The sequence below is a fragment of the Carassius carassius genome, chromosome 4 (assembly GCF_963082965.1).
Source record: "Carassius carassius chromosome 4, fCarCar2.1, whole genome shotgun sequence".
In the NCBI taxonomy this organism is placed as follows: Eukaryota; Metazoa; Chordata; class Actinopteri; order Cypriniformes; family Cyprinidae; genus Carassius; species Carassius carassius.
Window position 1 is genome coordinate 3812449 of NC_081758.1, and position 26014 is coordinate 3838462.

Genomic DNA, 26014 nt, shown 5'->3' on the forward strand with positions numbered 1-26014 from the left:
GAGAACAAACACGCAGGGAGATGTGCAGGTGGGTGGAGGGGGAAAATAACAGGTTAGCGCATGCTACTGCTTTGCCTCTCGCAGATGGCTTGGTTTAGGAAAAAAAAAAAAAAAAAGTGTTGGAAGCAAGTAGAAACTGTACAGTAGGTAATAAAACAATACTCAGCTGTTCAAAGAGCATGAGAGCTGATATTATACAAGAATAAATTGAAAATCCATTTCACATTCATCTTTATTGTATTTTCTGGAAACAGATTTTGTGTCTTTCAGAAATGACTACATAAAGGTTAAGGAAATATTGCAGCATTTAATTACTTTTACAGACAAAAACTGCATTTATTTTTATTTTATTTTTTTATTAAATACTGTTTTCTATGATACAAAATCAATATTTTTTTAATTTTTTTTATAAGCTTGTCGTCCAGAAAAAAAAAAACATATGTAAATGAGTGACCTAAGTGGAGCACTGGCTGTGTGACGCTAACTGGACAGTATGTCCCAGCCAGCTGATGTAAAGCGAGGGAGAAATCAAAGCTCACTACCTCCAGTCCCAGATTCATGCTGCTTGTGTTTCCATGAGTGTTAAAAAAAACACATTTCAGTCTTTCGCAGTTTCTGTCAGCCTCAGATCCACAGATGGTTAGTTAGCATTTAGTGGCTCGCATTGGCTTGACTGTGAACACTCTGACAAACAGTTTGCTTGTTACAGGCTTTCTGAACTCATAAAGCGTTTATGAATGTTGTTTTGCTTTATTTCAAATGTGAGGAATTCCAGAAAAGGGGGAAAAAGTTTATATGAATAGTTAATACTTTAATAATAGTGCAGAGTTTTTATACTATAATTTAATTTAATACTTAATTTATACTTAAAGCGTTACTCCACCCCAAAATGAAAATTTTGTCATTAATCACTTACCTAAGTTCCAGGGTTTATCGTTCCAAACCCATAAAAGCTCAGTTTGTCTTCGGAACACAATTTAAGATATTTTGGATGAAAACCTGGAGGCTTGTGACTGTCCCATAGACTGCCAAGTAAATACCACTGTCAAGGTCCATAAAATATATGAAAAGTCGTCGTCAGAATACTCCATCTGCCATCGGAAGTGCAATCTGGGTTACATGTTTATAACGCCACAAGGATGCACTGTATTGTTTCAAATCAAAGCTAAATACATGTAGAAACAGCGCGTCCTTGTGGCGTGGAGGACACAGAAGAGCATACACAGCACACAGTGATATGGAGTGACACAGAGGAGACCGTTGACAAAGGAATTCTTGAATAAAGTCATTATTTTGTTGTTTTTTTTTGCTTACAAAAAGTGTTCTCGTTGCTTCATATAACCCAGATTGCACTTCCGATGGCAGATGGAGTATTCTGACGACGACTTTTCATATCTTTTATGGACCTTGACATGGTTATTTACTTGGCAGTCTATGGGACAGTCACAAGCCTCCAGGTTTTCATCCAAAATATCTTAAATTGTGTTCTGAAGAACAGCTCTGATGAACAGAGCTTTTACGGGTTTGGAACGGCATGGAGGTAAGTGATTAATAACAAAATGTTCATTTTGGGGTGGAGTATCCCTTTAAGTGAAGGGATAGTTCCCCCAAATATGAAAATTCTGTCATCATTTATTCATCCTCAAGTTGTTCCAAACCTGTATGAATTTCTTTCTTCTGTTCAATCAAACAGTTGCTGGTAGCCATTGACTTTCATAGTCCCCCCCCCCATTCTATGGAAGTCAATGGCTACCATCAACTGTTTGATTACTAACATTCTTCAAAATATCTTCTTTTGTGCTCAGCAAAAGAAAGAAACTCTTACAGGTTTGGAATAATATGAAGGTGAGTAAATGATGATAGGAATTACATTTTTGGCTGAACTATCCCTTTAACATCATATTTTCAAATCATTTATTATAATTATACACTGCAAAATAAATAAATAATTAAATGTAAATAACATAGAATTTTTTTTACCTGATATTAACCTTGAAATGTAGTTTTGTTGGTGAAACCCAACATACTCGGGTTTATTCATTTTTGATTTGAAAAAATTCAATTAATTTAGATGTTACCACAGGAATCACTTTTAAATACTTAAATTGGTTAATTACACTTTTATGTCTAAGTACATATCAAATAAAAGATTGAACAGAAAAACAAAATTTACTGAGACATTTTTGTATACATGTCAGTATAAGCCAAGTATCCCAAGTATATTGTTGGTAAGTACATAAAAAAAAGTAGTCAGTCTTTAACATTCTGGCATATCATGTCTTTGTGCTAATGCAAATACCAAATTCAGCTAGATACAAATAACAGCATTAAGTTGCACAAAGTGAAATTATTATTGTCGTCATCATCAATCTCTCTTGTCTGTCTCTGTCTTTCCTACAGAGAAGTGAATCACCTCTGTTGGGTGGCAGCATTGATTATCCAACATATATAATTACCCAGGGTTTGCTCTGAAGTTGATGAATGTGGCTCTGCCTGTAATTCATAAACATGTTTGCAGTCTGTGAGGGAACTCTAGCACAGCCCTGCACTCTTAATTGAGATACTTAACATGCAAGACAAATGAGGCAACTCGACACAAGGCAGGTTCATCACACTTACTTTCTCCCCAATGGAAGGTGCGACTCATTACACACGTACAACATGAGACATAAAATCAGGGTGCAAATTTAGGCGGTTATTGCTGAGACCAGCATAATTAAGATTTAAGATGATAAACAAGAGATTTGTTTTCATTATATATAGATATATGCATATTTTAACATTTTCCTTACAATGCTTCATTAACCACAAAGACAGTCAGAATATGTAATAAATTTCACTTAGCACTAATTAAACAATATGGAAACCCAGAAGAGAAGAGAAGAGAAGAGAAGAGAAGAGAAGAGAAGAGAAGAGAAGAGAAGAGAAGAGAAGAGAAGCTAGTTTTCATCTAGCAATTTTGACTTTTATTTTTATTTTTTTCCAGAATTGAGATAAATGACAAAATACTGGGATATAAACTTGGAAATTGCGAGAAAAAAAGTCAGAATTACGAGAAAAAGAAGATAAAAATTTGAAAAGTGAATCACCTCTGTTGGGTGGCAGCATTGTGCTTGGCCACGATTATCCAACATATATAATTACCCAGGGTTTGCTCTGAAGTTGATGAATGTGGCTCTTTACAAACATTTCTGTCTTCACCAATGCACTTTGGCCTAAATATTCGCTTTTTCATATTTTATACTTTGAAAGGCTTAGTTTTTATAATAGGGAAATTAGTTTGGCTGTGATGCTCAAACAGCTTGCAAAATAAAATAAAAAAATAAAAACATGACAAAGAATCGTGATAAAATCCGTATATAAAAAAAAAAAAAAAAAGTTACATTTTTTATTATATCGCCCACCCCTAGCCGAGGGGGAACAAACCCATTCAGACTGCAAACCCTCGCCTCGGTCTATGCACGCCACTACTATAATGTCATTTCAGTTGAAATAATAGTTTTATAAACAAGTATTTTGCATGTATTTTACTATGTCAGTCAACACATCAAAATAAGCATACTTCTTTAAAGCATAACAAATGATTATTAAGACAATGATTTAACCTGTTAACTGTCACCCCGTCCCGTATACGGGACGCCTACGTTGACTATACTATATTACAATCAAATCTAATCTAATCCTGACAAACTATATATCGTTGGAAAGGTTCAAGACTCCTAAATATATATTTTTCCAATATTATTTGTTAAAAATTATGTAGGAAAAGTAATAGATTAATTTATGACAAGAGTGCACCCTCAGAAATCTACATTACAAAATGAGTTTTGACCTTTGTTTAAAAAAAAGACTTTCTCGTTGCCTTTTTCTCTATCATGTTTTAGAAATCATCAGAAGTTATATATCACTTGAAAACATAAAATCTCAAAATTCATCCTTTAAAACCCATTTTAAAATCAGACATTGCATTACCATGTAAATGGCACATCAAAATCATGTTACAAAATGTTTTCAGTCATGAATTATAAAAATTTAGGTTTGTATCATGCACATTCAAGTCTATCTTCAAAAACGTGAGTGACAGTTAAGGGGTTAAAAATGTATTTTAAAATGCACTTTTAAAACATCCTTTGAAGTACATTACAAGTGCACATTCAGTACAATTAAGCACTTCTTTTTCACAAGGCCTGCCTTAAGACAAACTAAAACAGACCACGCTGTGGAAATGACCTACAGATATTCATTAAAATAGTCAACAATCCTGAATGTGGCTGTATGTTTGGCACCGAAGTATGACAGGATGAATGATGTGCACTCTGGAGGACATTAGCTTGTGGTAATGTTCAGTTTGCGTGCTTGCATTGAATGCACTATTCATCAATGCACTGTGGCTGTCGCATGCCCTCTCAGCTTATTGACACTTTCATATTGACAGTACAATGGGCTTTGAGCACAGCTGGAGACGCCTGGAGTGGAATTGACTGGGGGATTTATGGTGTGTCTCAGATAGTGCAGCTCTTCAGGGTGGACTAAAGCTGACCTGTGGAGTCCACAGATGTGCCGGACTCTAATGGCACGGCTGCTTGTTGATGTCTGGGAAAAGATGACCTTAGACAGTTTGAGTCCCTCAAAAGCACCATCTAAATCAGGCGGGATCAGCTTCTATAAACAGTTCAGTAAAAATCTATGTGTCACATAAAACCTGCAGCAGATTTTCAGTGATTGAAGTTCAGGTTCTTGGCATATGAATCACAGTGACAATAGAGAGTCTAATAGATAGGCTTGTGGTAATGCAAGAATTCAGTGCTTTGTCACGGGCCCATTGCAGATGAGTATTGATCCTAAAGCCTTTTTGTATATCACAAAGGGGTGAAATGAACGAATCCTTGTTTCTGGTTTTTTTTTTGTATTGCAGATCTCAACAAAGCTCTGATGTAGGTCAGCAAAACCAATTTAAACCGAAAATCTGTTCATATTAATTTGATGGTATACGGCTTGGCTCTTTGGGATTTTAATGGCCATTTTATCATGTCAGATGGGGAAAAAAGAATGAAGTATGAGATAGCATGAAGGGACAGGGACAGTGTTTTGTTTTCATTTACTCCAACTTCACTTGTTCAGCCCTGCTCCTGGGCACCCACCGTCCTGCAGAGTTTAATCCAGCCTGCTCCAGCACACCCCGCCTGTGGCTTTTCAAGTAACCCTGAAGACCTTGATTAGCTGGTTCAGGTGTGTTTGATTAGGGTTGGAGCTGAACTCTACAGGACAGCGGGTCCCCAGGAGCAGCGTTGTCGACATGTGCAGTATGATTTTCTTTCTTCTGCTGAATATAAAAGAAGATATTTTGTTTTCCAAAAAAAAAAATGACAGTAGCCAATGTCAACTGAATATAAAAATAAAAAATAAAAAAAATGCTAAGTGATATATGGCTACCATACTATAAAAAGTAAAATAGCTATAATCAACTTTTAGTTACCAACTAAAATTGTTTAGTTACCAACATTCATCAAACAAAAAAAGACAAGAAAAAGAAAACAAAGAATATTGCTCAAACTCATACAGGTTTGTGGTAGATGAGTAAATGTTGACAGGATTTTCGGTAACACTTTAAAGAACAATTCTCACTATTAGGTAAAATACTAGCATTTTGATTGTTTATTAGTAGTTATAAAGCACATATTAATACCTTATTGTGCACAAGTATATATTTTAGATCACTTACTCCATACCTAAACTTAACAACTACCTTACTATTAATGAGCAGCAAATTAGAAGTTATTTTAGGCAAAAGTCTTAGTTAGTAAATCAGCTCGCTATTGCTGTGTATTCACAGCTCTCACGGCTATAGATGAACACCATCTATGTGAATAGAGAAGTGGATTATTGACTTTATGGCGCATTTACATTATTACCATCTCTATAACTGGTCATCAGCACATCAGCACGTATTTTCATCGTAATCCATTGTAAATGCTGCATTTCTTGCAATTCCAGGATGTTCTGTAATTGGCATACAAAGTTAAATCTTTTTATTTTATTTATTTATTTTTCTTACTCAAATTATTATTATTTTTTTATTGTGCTTAAATAAATCACTAATATGATTTCTAAGTTTCTGTCTAATCTTTTATAATTGAAAAAAAAGTGCAGTGGCATGTTAATGACAAAAATAGTTTGTAGAAGCCTTCAATACAGTTGGTAAACAAATATATATATATTTGGGGGGTGGGGGGGTTAGACATAGTCTCATAAAAATATTTGCAGGGGTCTCATTTTTCATGATATCTTCTTCAGATTTGAAATAGAAACTCATGAAACATGTGACTTTCAACCTATTCATTTTCTAGATAGGCTCCAGGACTGATTTCATGTATTTTTATAGCAATTTTTTTTTTTTTTAAATCAGTGTGGTAAAACATTTTTCAAGGCACTTCAGTGTCTATAACTTTTAATATTTTTGAGGATTATCAAATTTGGTTGATAAAAAGTAAAGCCCAAAGGGTCCCAAATGTTTGTGTGTAACAAACATAAGTAAGGAACTGTTACAATTATAAGTTAGGTAGGGCACTTTCACCTGTGAATCCCATAATGGGGGGTGCTGGCTAACAGGTTAATAGTGACCCTTAAACTAAAGTGTGACCGAAGTTTTATTTTTTGATGAACTATCCCTGTAAGAAATATTCATGTAGCAAAAATGATGCGAGATGAGTTACATGCCAAAGTTAGTTAAGTTAAGGGGGTTGTTCACGAACCCTAAATACAAGCCATAGTGATGATTGGCTTAACATCTAATCAGCAACCAATAAAAGAAACTGAATTAATTAAAATGATGAAATTACACCAGCATTTTGAGAAAAAATCCCTTCATCCTGTGATATATTCCTTCAAATTCTTTCTCTCTGGACAGCACACAAGCTGCACACGATCGATCACAAGTCTGGGTTTTAAATGCCAAGATTCTCACACAAGCTAATATGCTTGGCTGGTAATTACACAGGCTAGAATTTAACTAAGTTTTTTCTGGACAGATCCATTGCTTTTTAAGCCTATAATACAGTCATAATTCGCTTTCATTTGGCAAACCCTTTGCTGAAAATTAGAATCTCAACTTTCATTCCATATCCTTTAACTGTGATTGTAATATATCTGGTTTTAACCTTTAAATGTTGCCATTATTTTCTTTCTGATCGGCAAAAAATTGTGCAGACTACTGATTATTTTCTGACACTTTGCTGTTTTTATTTACGCTGTTGTTGTAACTTTTAGTTATTTGGTGATACTGAGAGCTCATGTCTTACTGTTAGTCTTGGTCATCACTGTCGTTGGGGTTTATGTGTTAAAGGTCTGCCGATCACTGCAAAACGTAGGCTAGTAAAGTAGTAGACAGATTTATATAAGTGTACTAATGGTGTGGGTTTATCAGTGATCTTTAATGAAGGCTATTTTGTTATGCCAGTAAGTATATGTCTTTAATAATGAGTCAGTGCTTGATTTTCATTAGTTGAAATCAGTACTTTGATTTTAGTTCGCTCCAGTCGGCAGCCTTCACTCATGGGTCTTCCCTATGAATATCATTTGCATAATTAAGAGCTCATTATTCATTGTGCTGTGTGTGATGGGACAGGCCTTTCTTGCACAGCAGCAACTAATTATTTCCCAGATACATTACACTGATATAATGTATTCCTCTGAAACTCCACTAATCACTCATAAAATATGTTTCCGTCCTCAGAGTTATTATTTTGTCCCTGTAATAATGTTAAGTACTAATTAAGCTTAATAAATCATTCACAACCTTAAGTCAGCAAGTTTGAATGTATGCAAGCTGTAAAGTTAGAGTTTGATTGAACTAGGGCTATGTTTTCCACACTTAAACACTTAAGATACTTGTTTGTTTCAGAGAAATGTAGAGGAAAAACAACACTGTGTGAAATACAGTAAATTATGCATGAGAAAGGGAAACAAGCGTATTACATGGCATATATGAAATAATAATAATAATTTTTCATAAGGATTAATTGTAGAAAATCTTTAAAATCATGCGGCTCAAGTTTATTATTGAGCTCCAGGTATAAAAGGCCTCACGCTTGATTTACCTCCTTTTAAAAGTATATGTTTGAATGGGACAAAACTAGATAACGGACTTGTGAAACATAATGTGCTGCTTGTTATTGCTTCAACAATTCACAGTTTGTTGCCCCTGCATGACATTTTAGGACTTTAACATTGAAACATTGATTGCAATGTTGCTGTTTTGTCATAACAAATATGGCCTCCTGTGTTTTTGTTTTGCATTTAGTGTGAATGTATCTTGTCCAGTTAATTTCACCATAATTGAAACCATTTTCTTATACAAAAAAATAAAAAATAAATACTAATAATAATAAATAGGGTGCCTGTTATTTTATTGAAAAAACAACAACAATAGTAATAATAAACAGGGTTTCCTCTTTTTTTATATTAGGTGTAAATATAAATGTGTTAAATACAAAAAGAATATATACATATTATATATATATATATATATATATATATATATATATACACACACACACACATATATATATATATATATATATATATATATATATATATATATATATATATATATATATATATATATATATATATATATATATATATATATATGTACACACACACACATATACACACATATATATATATATATATATAAAATAAATCAAATTTGTCAGGCATATTTAGAAAACAAATCACAATCATTCAAACCATAAAGTTTTTACCTTTTTTTCCGCAATGATCAATTACTTATTCTTTGATATATTTTAATAAGTACAGGTAAAAATAAGTATGTTTCATTTTTACACAAATATGTCTGTTATGCTGAATAACGATAGAATATGAATTAACCCATATCTTAACATTTCATTTTAACAAAAGATATTTGAAACATTAAAGTACAGACAGTTGCATTTAATAACTTCTATTTTAATAGAATTACTTTTGTAAATTTTATTTGATGCATAAACAAAAGGTGTGCAACATAATTAGTGTCCATGGTAACAAATGACTGGGAACAAAAACACAGGAATACAAGGAAGTACAAAATAAAAAATATCCTCTTCTGTTGATGGCCTGTATACAAACAGCTCAGTATTTGTTTGAAGTTTATCTTAACTACTTTAAATTATGAGTAGCTTGCATCTTTTCAAACTAGAGTCGAAGGGGACACAACCGTGTCTCCTAAACCTTGAAGATTGGGTTTAATTGCACAGGCTCATATGACCTCTCTTGCAGCTGACAGCTGTATTAAGCCAGTGGCATAAAGGAGATTAGGAGTGTTTACTTTCCTGAGTGCTGTGATGCGTCACTCCATTCAGGATGGAGATAACCTCTGGAGTATCAGGAGACACGGAGCTGCACATACTAACACTTCTGGAGCAAAGCCAGCTTCAATTCCATTCTGGAGGAACTCAGATACAAGCAATCACAGGTCACTGTCCCCACTTCCCAAAGGCCAGAGTCACGGCCACCTCATTCTGGGCTGAAACTGAAATGCTGATGAATGCTATTCATCATCAGAGCTCAGAAATAATCTAAGTGTATGAGAGGATAAAAGAGAGAAAATGTTTTGTGTGAAATGAATATAATCCTTTTTCCAGACATCAAATGGAAAGTAAAACTATTGTGCAAGATTAAACAACATTCACACCGCTTTACTTATTTGGCAAAGATAATACTTAAGTGTGCCAGAACTGCTTACATTTTCTGGAATGTACTTGCAACCGAGAACATAATTCCTTCACTGGCAGGCTTTTAACTACAAATTTACTGTTGTATCAAGAAAGAAGAAAAAAAAATCATTTAATTGTAACTTGTCAGGATATAAATTTCCTGTGCTTTAACACTCTTAGTCCAAAGCATCATGACCATTCAGTGCTCCCTCATAATTTTTTAATGCAAATAAATTAGCACCGGGAGAGCACATCATTATCTTCTTCGTCTGAAGCTTGCGTCTGAAGCATGGCAGGGAGCTAGAGGATGCAGTGTCTCGTTCCCTACTCAGGGAACTATGGTTACATACGTAACCTGAGACAGTTCCCTTTCGAGGGAACTTCGAACTGCGTCCTCTAGGTGGCGCTTTGGGGAACAGTATACCCACGCCGCCATGCTGAGGGGAGTGCAGGCCAGAATCATGGCGAGCACTAAGTACCAGCTCTACCATTTCCATGGGAGTTGCCCCTGGGATGTTTAGACGGCTGTCTGTGACAGTACCCCTTACGGCCAAAAGGCCTAAGCTACATACCCAACTTAATTGTAAGGGCCTCGGCCCAGGGTAGAGCTGAAGGCTTGGAATCAGGAAAGATTCCTTTAAAGGGATATGGCTAAGATCCTAGCATTTCTACCAAGTCTTGCCTGTCACACAGGGGCTACCGCTAGCTTACGTGTGAGCTTGCTGAAAGAGCTGTCTCGACAGTTCTCTAGTAGCAACACCCTGTTTAGATAGGTATCCGAGGATACATAGGTGGAGTGGCGCCAAGATGAACGGGCCTTTTACCAACTCAAGAAAGGGCACGAAGCAACTGTGCGAAGCCCTCACCATATAGGATTTTAGAAAAAATGCAGAATACTAGCGTGTGAACTTACGACAGATTGGATTTCAGAAAGTGTGCAAGGACTTCACGTGCACACTTCCCATAGCATGGATTTTCAAATACTGTTCTAAGGAGGGGCTCTCGTGGCACTCTGATAGAGCAGCTCATAGATGGAATGTTGCATCTCAAAACAGTATGATTGAGAGTCATCAACTCGATCTATGGAAACAATACTGGAGCGATCTAGGGAAAAAACAGAGAACTCAGTCTCATATGAGAGGAGAACTCCAGGCTCAGAGTAGCGCGCTCATAGGCGAACCTTTTTTGGAAAAAGGGGAGCGCTGCTAAATTACCACGAGAATCAGCCAAATTGCCCCTAATGTTGAGGGAAGCGATGCTTGAAGTGTATAAACAAATACACACTGGCTGAATGGAGCCCAAGGAACCAAGTTCTAATCATCTCAAGAAAGGGAACGAAGCGGAGCGCGTAACCCTTATCGTACACGATTTCAGAAAGTTTGCAGAGTCTTGCGTGCAAACTTACCACTTGTGGATTTTTAGAAAGTGCGCAAAGTGTTCACGTGCACACTGACCACCATGTGGTTTTGAGAAAGTACACAAAGCTTAGCGTGTGTACTTAAAGGTTCCTAAGCATCGCAGAGGAGCTGAATCTCACGGGAGAGGTAAGCTCAGTTTTACAAACCTCGGGCGAGGGGAGCATCACGTGAGGCAGCATATACAAGAAGACTTCTGTAACTGCCACCTCCACTTCCCGCTAGATGCGACAGCACCCCTAAGCGGTCAGGAGACCCCTCGGGGTGACCTGGCCGGACATCCATGAAATTCCCTGCAGTGCTGTGCCAGGCCTGATGATCAAGGAGGCTCCCTCAGAAACCTGTGATCTCAGCCGCCTTATACCGGAACATGAAGCCGGATGGCTGGTGCTGGCGAGTGTTTAGTAAACACTGTAACTGAGCACTGCAAAGGAAACTCACAGAGTTTATTAGTAGACATGTAACCACCAGCAATTTAATACACATAAGTATATACAGAGAGGGTTACATTTACTCACCCCCCCTCCTGCGCTGGAGCCCTGTTCAAGGGGCGCCTCCTTTAATCTGGACCATCAGTCAGGTGGTTGCTATGAACATAGAACCATAACAACATTATAGGTCCAGCATAAGAGACTGTTATGCGAGAGGTTTCCACCTAACTTCGATCAGGTGGAGAGCTGGTGGTTACAGGGGAATTAGGAAGGGGAGGATAAAAGCAGAAGTTAACCCTCTTAAGTCGATTAACGCATATACGCGTTATGAGGCTACTTTCTCCTGATAACCTCTTAGACTCCAGAGGGTTAAAAATCCCCAAAGGGAACGAGTAGATACCTCGGTATCACTCCGATTCGGACGAGAACGCTGCCTTGTCTAGATCATACCCCTTAGGTTCTGCTTACCTCCTCGTGACCCACGATTTCTCTAACCCCTGCCCGCAGGTGGGGGAGGAGCGCGAGTTGCGACACTAGCCTTCTGTGCCCGTCTTTGATCCTCAGATCGAGACAGGCCAGGACCTCTATGTTGTTCGGGCTCAGACCTGGACCTTCGTGGAACGAAGGATCTAAAAGCAGCAGAGCGCGCCTTCGTCTCCCTGAACTTCTCAAATCGCCGTCTCAACGGAAATACCTAAAAGTTCAGAAGGCGAGACCTGAGCATCGAGAAGAAAGCATTTTCTTTCCTCCCGATGTCTGCCAGGTTCATCCACATTCTCTCTTTTATGCCAGTGGGGAATTAAACCTGAATAAACACCGACTCATGGGGACACCTGTCACTGTGGTTCATATAAACCATTATATCTATGGAGAGTTCCCACAAGGACAGCAAACCAGATGTGTGTCCGTGTGTGTGTGTGTGTGTGTGTGTGCGCCAGGGTGTTAGGTATCAGAATCAGAAACTACCAGTATAACACCAGACTATACCCAGGCTGTCACTTGTGCTTAAATACACAAATAAACAGGTTTATGAAGCCCCTGCTCTTAGTCTATACCGGATTCATATTAGAGTACATGCTGACACCATGAAAACAGCTTGGCATATGTTGAGAATGCAATAATGATGAAAACAGCTTGGTTGTGAAAAAGTAATACTGTAAATAGCTTGTTTCCCTGAGGACATTTCAGCCAACAGCAGCTGTGGGGCTTTCAGAAAGAAGTGTCAGATAAAGGGAAATCTATTCATAACGGGACATCTCACTTACTGTAGCACAGAAATTTACTGGAGGAAACTTTTTTATTTATTTCTGAAAAAAAAATAACTCGAACCTAAGTCAAATAAATAGTTAATTAAAATGATTAAATACATGTCAAATAAATACAAGCTCACCAATGAAAATGATGTACATGTTGAAAGCTGAGGGAGGAATTACAGTCAGTGCTAACTTGGAATACTCTCAAAATGTTTACACGTAACTCAAAGTTATGAACAAACGTTCTTCCAGTAATGTTAATAGAACATTTGTTCAGAGTTATTGGTTACACTTTGCCTCAGTAGTCCATCATTCTACTCACTATAAGTATCTTTGCAACTACATGTTTTTAAATGTTTCCAGTTTCAGAACATCTAGAAATAAGTAACATTCCTATAAAGATTGCAGGATGATAAAATGGAAAGTTCTCATAATATTTGCATTACAATATATATATATATATATATATATATATATATATATATATATATATATATATATATATGAAGAAGAAGAAGAAGAATTCAGTGAATAAGACACATACTCTTTGATACCTACTACGTGAGTTCAGCCACTTACAGTGAGATCAGAGATTTACAAAATAAAGTTTGTGCAATAACATTATGTTGGTTGGGTCAAGAACACAAAATGAAGCAATGCTAATATACTTGATGATATATATACACACACACACACACACTATATACACAGTAGATGTAAATATGCAGATCAGGCTTTATCAATTACTGCAGTGGCACATTTGTGTCTTATTATAGCCATTCTCAGTCTTGTTGAGCTGAGCTGTGATTAACTCACCGCACTTCTCCAGGGTCCTCTGTCACCAACACGTCTGTCTTACAGCTGGCTATAGGGTTGATTGACAGCTCCACCGGAGGTACCACAAAGCTCTTGCTGACTGGCAGCCAAAGGCCTTGACCCAGACTGTAGGATGACCTGCAGCAGGAGGGACACGAGAGCGTAACGTGTCAGCTGAATTTCAATGACCCTGTGGAACATGCCCGAATAAAGACAGCTGCTTATTACAAGAAAGCCACACTGAACGAGAGAAGAGAAGATCTGTTCTCCACAGCATGCACAAATAAAGACCATCACACTAGACAGTAGTTGTGTGCTAATGATGTATCCAAAGGTCTTTAGTGAAATAAAAAAGACATTGAAAGTATACAGCAGATAAAAAAAACAGCAAAGGGTTTGTCATATTCTTCACAAGGAAAGACTTCAGTGTAATCACACTCTTCATTTCAGAACCTGGCGGCAAATCCACAACCTGTAAAAGAGCACAGCGACTCATTTGGCATGCAAAGAGTTTTAGCCAATCATACCACAAATCATTTACATACAGACGTCTTAAAGACACAGTAAAGGTCAAAGAGAGGGTGACAGTGCTAGTCTTGTTTCCTAAAACTATTTAAAAAAATTATTTTGTTAATTAAAATAATACCAAAATTAAAACATTATTATTATTATTATTATTATTATTATTATTATTATTATTATTATTATTATTATTATTATTATTATTATTATTATTATTATTGTTGTTTTTTATTTTAAACAAATAAAACAAATACAATTACTATAATTAAAACTGAAAAAATATAGCTACACACACATACACATATACACACACACACACACACACATACATACATATATATATATATATATATATATGTGTGTGTGTGTGTGTATATATATATATAAACTAGCTATTAGAAACTAAATGAATAAAAATGAAAATATTATTTGAAACTAAATAATAATAATAATAACAACTCTTTATTTGTAATGCAGATTAATGGATATGACTGCATTGTCTAGAATCTTAATTTCAATTAATCTTATATATATATATATCTTTTTTTTTTCTTTTTGTACTCATCCCAATAAAGTTTATAATCAAACAAACCAGAAGAGACTGCAGACTATGATGTTTTGTCTATTACTGAAGATTTTGAAAAGCATTATGATTTTTTAAGATCTTGCTTAACTAAAAATAAATAAAAAAATAAAAAAATAAATAAATATAAAATAAATAAATAAATAAATAAATAAATAAATAAATAAAAATAAAATAAATAAATAAATAAATAAATAAATAATATTGATTCATTTTGTCAAGGTAACTGAAGAGCTGAAATTGTTAAGGTAATATAATATTAATTTAGCCAGTGAATTGATATTCTGTGAATTAAATTTGTATGATTACATGCGGCTCCAGCACACTTGTGGGAACTGAGTCTGGCCGGTCGCTGACCTTGGATATAGACAAGCACATCTGAATTACTTCAGGATCAATGCATACTTCCACTCATAAATAAGCCAGCGCTAGCCCAGACCTTGCTCCGGCCCATCAATCGACACTTCAGAGGGCATCGATTGCTTTCCTCAGTCCACTATCAGTCAACTCCTGCCAGCTCAACTAAATGGCTTGAGTCGTCAGGTGGTTAAGACTGATGACAGCTTGGATGAGTAAGGAGTGAATGGATGATATAAATTACATTTATTTTCACCTTCACGTTTAGAACCAAAGATGAAAAAAAAAACACCTTAAGGCTTGTAGTCTGAAAATAATATATAGTTAATTACGAGAGACAGAGTTTAATAGAGCGAATCAATGTGAGATACTGTCATCACATCAGCTTATTGTCTAGTGTAAGATGCATTATTAGTTTTAGTTAAAATGGCTTAAACTATATGGGTGGACTGCATGACAAAATCCCATAGCATGTTATGAGTTATTGTACATCACAGTAACAGTATATATCAAAACATGCACAAAAAAGTAAATAATGGTATGTTTTGCATTAACACACAAGTTCTTTCTCATCCTGATATGTTTCACTTTTATGTGTATAACACTTAAAGCATAAAAACGGAATATTTGACTCTGCCTGCCTTTCATACAAACATTTCACTGCAGTTTCCAGTAAAATGCCAACAACTTTTGATTCTGTGTTATGCTACACGACTGTATGAGAACAAAACACTTATCATAATGCAGTGGCGTAGCCAGGGGAGGGGCCATGGGGGCACTGGCCCCTCCTGAAAACTGATTGGCCCCCCAGTGTGTCCCCACCCTTCTACTTGTCTGTCACTTTTACAAATTCAAATCATAATCTTTCAGTTTAGTAAATAACTCATGATTGCGTCGCGATGCTTCTCAACGAAGACCAAGAATAGCGAGCTGCTGTTTTCCAACGAAAAAAAGCACACGGTAAGTTGATCTATTTTATATAGCTTATGTTTTTCGATTAGCGAGTTGTTGCAGTGCAAGAAGTGTTTGGTACTAACGTTAACGTCTTTCGGTGTTAGACAGACCAGGTTCGATGATGATGTTATCTCCTAGAGCAGACCAACATGCTAATCATTATATTTACTATGCTCCTCTGATGCTGAATGTAAAAAGGGTTTACTGCGTTACGATTTACTTATTTTTCTGCCGAACGCGCCGATATAAGCAACAACGCAATTTAAAGCAATGGTTTAAAAAAAGTAGAATTACAATTCTAATAAAGTCATTATTGAATCATGTAGTCGATTAGCGACTTTTTTCACTTAAGTGAGGTGACGAAACAAATCGTATGATGTTTATCTAACTCTCCACACTTGAGACTTTTTTTTACAGTCTATATGGGTGAGACACATGCAAAAACATCGTTTTTTTACTGGTCAATTTTGAGATTTGGGGCTGTTTGTCTTCAATAACATGTCTTCTTTCAGACTTGTGGTGAAAAAAAGTCCAAAATACACATATAGGTCTTTATTTTACTACACCTTTAGTCTATTTGCGTCTGTAGATTTCTCATAAATTCAGTTGGCGTTCTAAATCACCATGGTGCTCCGCGATTGCTGTCTGCACCCTGGAAAGCTCTCTCTCTAGCTCTCTCTCCCGTACAATGTTCTCGGATCCAAATATGGTCATTTCCTTTTCATCAGCAACCAATTGTGAAAGTACAATGGGGCATTTAACACTAAAAGTGAATCTCATTGGCTGATTCCAATTTCCGACAACGTGATTCATTCAGACGCATCACGTGACGCTCTGACATTTCCACAGTGTTTTTGACTGTTTTCTGTTTAGTTGAAGGCCATAAATGCTGAGTTATAGGTTTTGATGTGTTTTAGTTGGTTTGTATTGTTGATTGCTAAGGATTTGACAAGATATTGTGTTTGTAAATAGTTGTTTCCACTAAAAAAAAATTAGCTTTTACATTACAAATCTTTAAATGCCGTTTTCTCAAAATGAGGTTTTTTGTCATTCTTCAGTACAAACATCTTAGCCTATGTAGCAGCTATGTGCACCAAACTCTCCAGTTATACACTTATATTCTGTATTCTAAAGATATCTCCAGAGGGATTTGTTACTAAATCATTACTGGCCTGATTAATGAGACATTTTAATAAAAAATAAATAAATATGCCGAAAATATATAAATATGCTGAAATCCCTCTGAACATCTTTTTTCATCTTGTGTGTATAATCAAAATGAAAAAAATAATTTAGCACCTGGCTTTATCATATGTTCATCATATGTCCGCAAATATCATACATAAATATTTAATGCATGATTAAATAGCAAAATATATAACTAATACTAAAATAACACTGGACTAATTAAGCTATTCTAAACTGTTTCTATAGGATCCACATATTTTACATGTTAAACTAAAGCTACCTTTTTGAACAAGTAGCTATCTAACAAAGTATGGATATATAATATTTTTAAATCAATATGCTCAAGATTAATTAGCCTTGACATAAGTAGATTTTGTTTATTCATCAATGCAAATTTACTGCAACTGCTGCTATGCAAATTGAATGGGATGTGGATAATAAACAAAAACAATTTATTATATTAAATTTATATTAGTTATATTAATTAATTAATTGTGTATTTATTTCTATGAATTATTCATGTTATTCTGCATTTATATAAATAAGGCTATATATATATATATACAGTCGTGGCCAAAAGTTTTGAGAATTACATAAATATTAGTTTTCAAAAAGTTTGCTGCTAAACTGCTTTTAGATCTTTGTTTCAGTTGTTTCTGTGATGTACTGAAATATTATTACAAGCACTTCATACGTTTCAAAGGCTTTTATCGACAATTACATGACATTTATGCAAAGAGTCAGTATTTGCAGTGTTGGCCCTTCTTTTTCAGGACCTCTGCAATTCGACTGGGCATGCTCTCAATCAACTTCTGGGCCAAATCCTGACTGATAGCAACCCATTCTTTCATAATCACTTCTTGGAGTTTGTCAGAATTAGTGGGTTTTTGTTTGTCCACCCGCCTCTTGAGGATTGACCACAAGTTCTCAATGGGATTAAGATCTGGGGAGTTTCCAGGCCATGGACCCAAAATTTCAACATTCTGGTCCCCGAGCCACTTAGTTATCACTTTTGCCTTATGGCACGGTGCTCCATCGTGCTGGAAAATGCATTGTTCTTCACCAAACTGTTGTTGGATTGTTGGAAGAAGTTGTTGTTGGAGGGTGTTTTGGTACCATTCTTTATTCATGGCTGTGTTTTTGGGCAGAATTGTGAGTGAACCCACTCCCTTGGATGAGAAGCAACCCCACACATGAATGGTGTCAGGATGCTTTACTGTTGGTGTTGGGAATTGCCCCACTGATTGCTAGTTTTTAATGGTGTTAACCACTTCAGTACTCTGATCAGGGAGGAGTCATCAGATTTCGTTTCCACTTTTATTTTGTGCAAGTTTCAACCTTGTACACATGACAGTATACAACGGAGGTAGTTTCTGTAATAAACAAATAAACAAATAAATGACTTGTCTACATACTGTTATGATTCAACAGTAAATTACAAATGAAACATTATCAACAACTCTCATATATCCACTTACAATACTAAGATAGAAAGGATATAAACTATGGAAATAAATATAATAGCATAAATCACATTATGCTGCATTATTATAACAACAGATAACAAACTGTAAAATATAGGATTATACACATAAGGGGAAGAATTAAACATATTCATATTGCAAATATTAGTGGTATTAGCGTACGTGCTAGCGCGAGTGCGCTGATAATTATACAGATCATAATTATAGGTGATAATTATACAAAACAGCGGCAATATTGGCTTAGTGCCAGAAATAGTTGCAGCACACACAAACATTCCGCATTAAACATAGAATCGTGTTATGAACTTACTTTGTCAGTAACTTTAACTTGCACTCAAGGATGTTGCACACGAGTGGAAAGTCTGCACACGCTATGAAACTCCAGCTACAAAAACTCCGGCTGCTGCGCTTGCGTAGCAGAGAATACCTCACTTACGTTAGAATCGTATCTGCTTCAAACTACGTATAGCGCATCTTCCTTAACTTAACACATTAGCAGAATAAATTACGGACAATAAGAGAAAAACCATAAAGAATTCACAACAGTTGGCATGACACAGGACTGATGGTAGCCCTCACCTTTTCTTCTCCGGACAAGCCTTTTTCCAGGTGCCCCAAACAACCGGAAAGGGGCTTCATCGGAGAATATGACTTTGCCCCAGTCCTCAGCAGTCCATTCACTATACTCTCTGCAGAAGATCAATCTGTCCCTGATGTTTTTTTATGAGAGAAGTGGCTTCTTTGCTGCCCTTCTTGACACCAGGCCATCTTCCAGAAGTCTTGGCCTCACTGTGCGTGCAGATGCACTCACACCTGCCTGCTGTCATTCCTGAGCAAGCTCTGCACTGGTGGCACTCCGATCCCGCAGCTGAATCCTCTTTAGGAGACAAACCTGGCGCTTGCTGGACTTTCTTGGAGGCCCTGAAGCCTTCTTTACAAGAATTGAAGCACTTTCCTTGAAGTTCTTGATGATCCTATAAATTGTTGATTTAGGTGCAGTCTTAGTAGCCACAATATCCTGGCCTGTGAAGCCATTTTTATGCAACGCAATGATGGCTGCACGCGTTTCTTTGCAGGTCACCATGGTTAACAATGGAAGAACAATGATTTCAAGCATCACCCTCCTTTTAACATGTCAAGTCTGCCATTCTAACCCAATCAGCCTGACATAATGATCTCCAGCCTTGTGCTCGTCAACATTCTCACCTGAGTTAACAAGACGATTACTGAAATGATCTCAGCAGGTCCTTTAATGACAGCAATGAAATGCAGTGGAAAGGTTTTTTTGGGATTAAGTTAATTTTCATGGCAAAGAAGGACTATGCAATTCATCTGATCACTCTTCATAACATTCTGGAATATATGCAAATTGCTAATATAAAAACTTAAGCAGCAACTTTTCCAATTTCCAATATTCATGTAATTCTCAAAACGTTTGGCCACGACTGTATATATATATATATATATATATATATATATATATATATAAGGCTATTATAAATAAATTATATTATTATTATTATTTGTGAGTTGTACACTGTTCAAACATTGGATTCTTTTATTACAGTTTTTCTTTCACTTTTGTAAAGTGAAAAGTTAATACAAATTGTATTTGATTGTTTTGATTAAGAGCAGTGAATAACTGCTATTAAAATATAATAGGGTATCACTGTTTATTACTGATTTTAAAGGTTACTGAACTCTTGAAATGATTTGGATATACAGTTCAAACAACACAAGATTGGCCCCTCTGTATTAATCGTGGCCCCTCTTGTGCCCCCCAGATGAAAAAATCCTAGAATCGCCCCTGTCATAATGGATTAGTTTTAAATGAATACAGTTTGATGTTTGCATCCCATAAGCAGCTCCATATGTATAATATTCTGACAGAGTGAATTTTCTCAGAAGCGCACCTGGTACAGCATTGCACTTGCAACGTGAAGCGCTTGGCTGTTAGAAAACTAAAATAGCATGTTTTTCTTTTCTTTTCAACAAAGGCTTTTTTTTTTTACTTTGTTAACAGTGTTTAGTGTTGGCAATTCACTATTTTCAAACACAAAATGCATTAACCTTGCAGCACTGCTCACTGAACATTTAATTTCCGAATTGCAGTGCACTATCTATCATAATAAAGTGTTGCAACAATCATGTTTAAATGTTTCAGAGAAAACTGAAGACACTATTTAGTGCCATGAAACAGCAAAGCACGTAGCTCTTTTTGCTAAATGTACTTGTATATGTAAATGTACTTGCTTATAGCGCCTCTCGTGGACGTGTCATCTGAAAAGTGGCACAAAATATACTTGTATTTCAAGTTTCGCAGAAATGTAGGAAAAGTCATATTTCCAATGTACTTGGTTAGAAATATCAACATGCATCATTCAGACTGCAGTCAAGCATTCTGCAATCCATGTGACGAGTTACATCAGATATTTTAAGGGCAGAAGCTTTTCAGACTGTCACGCCTGCAGGACAGAAACATCCAGAAATCCAAAGTGACATGCTGTGGTTTGTGACCTGTCCTCGTTCCCTTTCTATCGCCACCATGTTCTCAAAGACATGAAAAATAAATATACGGAGCCACTAAACACTCTCAGTGGCCCTAGACCCTGCTTTAAAACAGAAAGAAGCCCAGGGCTCTGGTGAGACTCCCTCGTCTTTCGGGTGGAACATGCCTAGGGCAAATCCTATCAGGAAACCCACAGTGCTGCCCCGCAGGCCATCTGTGAAGGCCTGTGTTCAATATGAGGGTGACTGACAGCAGGCGGGGAGGCCCTGCCTGGACTGGGACAACCCGGGGATTGCTGTGTTCAGCATGGGACCTTATTTTGGAAGACAGGCAGGTGGCGAGGTCTGGTTCTTACCTGAAAATCTTCTCTGGAGCCTGTTCTCCTGTGACAAGGTCGTAACCTCTTTCCAGGTTTGAGTAAGGCCATGGACTGTGGGACGAACACACAAAAAGGCTTGAGTATTAATACAAAGGGTTTTAGCTAAAAAATAACTTAAGCTTAAAAACAATAATAGCAACAGAAATTAACTAAATCAGGAGTGTCCAATCCTTCTCCTGGAGGGCCAATGTCCTGCAGAGTTTAGCTACAACCATAAATTAATACACCTGAACCAGCTAATCAGGGTCTTCAGGGTTACTCAGAACTTCAGGTGATGATGGCCCTCCAGGCTCAGAATTGCACAACCTTGAACTGCGGTTTCACATTTTCTGATGGAAATGTCCGAGGCGCTTATCTGAACTGGCAAAAAGTCCTTTATGATGCTAGGATGCTGCAGTGTTTGAAAGACTTCCGAAGACACAGTAATACATGGTTATATAAGCCACTGAGGGAATTAAAAATAAAATTGATGTGATGATTATTAGCATTGCTTTCAGTCACTTTACTTCCCAATACAATTATTACATATTAGATCAAATTGGGCTTGTTCAAATATATTTATATTATTCAGCCCAGCTTAATGTGCTTAAATGTGTCATATCATCCGGGTTTGAGCGCAGTGAAGAGATAGCAATATATTGTCGACTGCATTGGAGATTAATCATAAAAAACATGGCACAATAATAAAAACAATAACATTATAAATAAATGCAGCCACGGGCAGATTGTCATTTATCTCATGACTGTGGCGACACCAGCAACGCTGACAATCACTTCGCTTGATACATAATATTTCATGTTCAATTGGAAGATTACACATTTGGTACGCATCGTCTAAAGCTAAATAGACCATCTGAAACACTGATGTTTATTGTCAAGTTCAACCAAACTAGTTTAGTACTCTTATCGAAATCGGCTGCAGCCCATTGACATAATGCAGGCGGAAATTTTTTTACACTACTAATCGAAACCGGACGTGACGACACTGCACTGTACTCACAAATCCCCTGCAGTTTCTTCATGAAAGCCCGTTTGGGAAACCTTAACATCATGTAATGACAATAAACAGAACATATTTTCTTATCTTGCATTTTTATATCCATATGGTAGAAGATTATCCTGTTCAAATCAATGTAATAAACAAGTTGGGTTAAAATACATCAACAAGTAATTTAAAGTAGTTCAATTATATTACCTCAAATGTGTAATGTAATAGATTACGTTATTAGCAGCAATTTCTGTCATGCAGTTTGTAATCAGAAATGGACTACAGTTTCTAAATCATATACTGTATGCAGCACTGTCCCATGTTTTTTTAAGTCTCAGTCTGGAGTCGATGTCTGGGCTGAAAGTTCTGCTGCTGTTTTATTAGACAGCGGTTTGCTCGAGTGAGTTCATTAAGAGTCAGGAAAAGGAGTTACTACACTTGGCATGAGGTGAGGTGATGAATCGCATCTCTCTCTGCGTTACAGTCTTTCTCTTGCCCTGGCTTTTAGTCTGGCCTATTTGTGAGGCGTTGACAGAGTGGTTTGCAGCACTCACCCTTCATTGCGGCCCCAATCTGTGCGGACGCAGAGATGTTTATGCTCGGGGTCAGGGGCATAACCTTCCAGACAGCTGCATTCCCCTGCAGAGAGCACAACACAGTGACAGATTATGTTCATTTATCCCTCTGGCAAATCAACCGCATGTCCACGTGACACCCAGTGCTGTCGCACACACAGACAAAAGGCTTTCAAAGTCTGTCCTATATACAGTCAAGTCAAGTGTGTAGAGCGAGAGCTGCTTCTGTATCTGACACCTTCACTATCAGACGGCTCCTATCTTGAAAGACGTCACAGAGCTACTGATGCTAGGATACGAGAATGATACAGCTCCTCTAGGAAAGAGGGATTGTGGGGTGAATTTCAAGAAAATATGTCCATGTCATGTTTTAAATCAAAGGCTTGACTTCAACCAAGATAATGTTGTATTGTATGTGTGGTGTGAAAGTCACTGAAAGCATTAACAATGTTGTATGATAACGCAAATACTTTAAACATATTAAAATATAAATTCATTTAAATATCAATATCAAATGGGGAAAATATTGTCATGTATTCATGGTGAAATTACACAGAATGGAAGCTTATTTTTGCCAAATAATAATTCAATAAAAAAATCAATTGCGACTTTTTAAAATCAGTTCTGATATTATATATCTCAGTCCTTTCCATTACATTTACAGAGATTACATTTTGCAATTCAAACTTTGTTTTCGGTTTATAATTGAGTTTATATCTCACAATTGTTAATTTATACCTTGCTATTTCTTTTTAACCATTTATTTATTTATGCTCATTCCTTCAAACAAGCTTTCTTTATGAGAGTGAATAAATGATGAAGGAATTGTCACTTAATTTTTTTTTGTTTTTCCAGGAGAGATTTCACTTTTTGAAAGACTGTAAAACTATTCTGTATATTTGTATGCATTAATCTCTTTTAGACAGGAGTTATATAAACGTCGATAACAAAGAAGAACTTAAATAACAGTAATAATCAGCATGCATTAGATATATTTTAATATATTCAGAAGAAGCTTTAATATTTGTCTATGGTCCTGTCATCAATGAAACAAGTCACACAGTATAATTTCCATTGCCTCTTATTCTGCTTTGTTCCTGCATATGTAAATCAAGATACTTTCTGGAGTTGCCTAAAGTTTATAAGCTTATGATTCATAATACAAACCAAACTAAAAATTGGCTTGGGAAATTTAAAACATACTCTAACATTCTCTTCAAATTACAATAAAGGCCAAGCCTGAAAAGCAAGAGAAATCAGATAAAATACAGAAGTATGTCACTTGAATATGAAAGATTATTTCAAAACCAGCTCTGGTTGGAGGGGAAAAGAAACAATTTGAGAAGTCATTTTACAAACTGCACAGGCAGACATTCATATGTCATGAGCCGTAGTGGCAAATATTAGAAATAATATGCACCCATCTGTACACCTACTATGCTAATGATATTCATCCCATTTAAGCTCCCATTTCATGGCTTATTCTTATGAAAACAAGCACATTTAGGCACATATTGCACTGGAACAAATAGAGAAAGTGAAGTAGAGGATTGAAAGGCTTTGGCAGCCAACCGTAATGAACATATAGTAATGACCAATAGAAGTAATCTATTGCAATTTATTAAACGGCTCTCTGGAATCCCTTATTCAGCAGTCCAAAAAATTCTGAATAATGACCACGGTCTATATCTATACTCTGTTACTAATATCTAAAATATATGAAATGCTAAAGAAATAAACTAGAAAGGCACTATAAAAAGGCTGAATTCAGTATACAGTTTATTAATAAAATATACTACATAGAAGAAAGCAGATGAGCCCGGAATATGAATAGTTCTAAACTGCACATTAAGCCCCCCCCCCAGAAGCCAATATAAAGAAAACGCCTAACATGGCTAAAGACTGTGTTAAAAATAAAAATCTAATATTCTAGAAATTAAAAATTTATACTTTGTACATGCAATCAGATGAGCCCAGAATATGAACAGAAAGCTCTAAATTGCCCATGTGGCAATTAAATACAGAATTTCTAAAAAAATACATACTCTGTACAGGCAAGCAACGTGCTAATCCATTTAATTTTATTAAACTGTATACCATATTTTGTCTTTTAATATTAACATCTTTGTCCATTAGCATACCTTAAGCATTTTCTTTATTATGGTTATAATTTGCATTACTACGCTGCATTCATATTCGGAGATATTCTGCTTCAGTAAAATTATTAATACTGAATTAGGTCCTCCATTGTCACGGTTTTTGTACTTTATGCCTAGGGGTGTGACGAGATCTGACTGGTCTTGCGACAACATCATGATACCCTCGCCCAGACCTTTCAAATATATTTGCACTGCACTTGCCCGTTCACCAGTGGTGGTATGTAATAATGTGATTTTTTTTTTTTTGCGTTCACATCAGGCAAGCGGACACAAGTGCAGTATGGAGTACCTCAAGGCTCAGTACTAGGGCCGCTACTCTTTACGCTTTATGTTACCCTTGGGAGATATCATCAGGAAACATGGTGTTAGCTTTCACTGTTATGCTGATGATACTCAGCTCTATATTTCTTCACGGCCTGATGAAACACACCAATTTGAAAAACTAATGGAATGCATAGTCGATATAAAAAACTGGATGACGAGTAATTTCTTACTGCTAAATTCTGAAAAAACAGAGGTGTTAATTATAGGACCTAAAAACTCTGCTTGTAATAACCTAGAACACTGTCTAAGACTTGATGTTTGCTCTGTCAATTCTTTGTCATCAGTTAGGAAGCTAGGTGTGCTATTTGATCGCAATCTTTCCTTAGAAAGCCACGTTTCTAGCATTTGTAAAACTGCATTTTTC

The 26014-nt window shown here is 36.3% G+C and overlaps 1 protein-coding gene across 3 annotated transcripts in view; it reads right to left on the reverse strand.

Moving 5' to 3' along the window:
* The window catches only part of LOC132132764 (astrotactin-2-like), a 498987-nt gene that overhangs the window by 178635 nt on the left and 294338 nt on the right, over positions 1 to 26014 (reverse strand). For all 3 annotated transcript variants that reach the window (XM_059545295.1, XM_059545288.1, XM_059545303.1), the window contains 3 exons: positions 23147 to 23231; positions 21581 to 21655; positions 13629 to 13766 (listed from right to left, as the gene is read on the reverse strand). In XM_059545295.1, coding sequence (XP_059401278.1) covers positions 13629 to 13766; positions 21581 to 21655; positions 23147 to 23231 — 298 coding nt within the window. The remainder of the gene's footprint in view (positions 1 to 13628; positions 13767 to 21580; positions 21656 to 23146; positions 23232 to 26014) is intronic.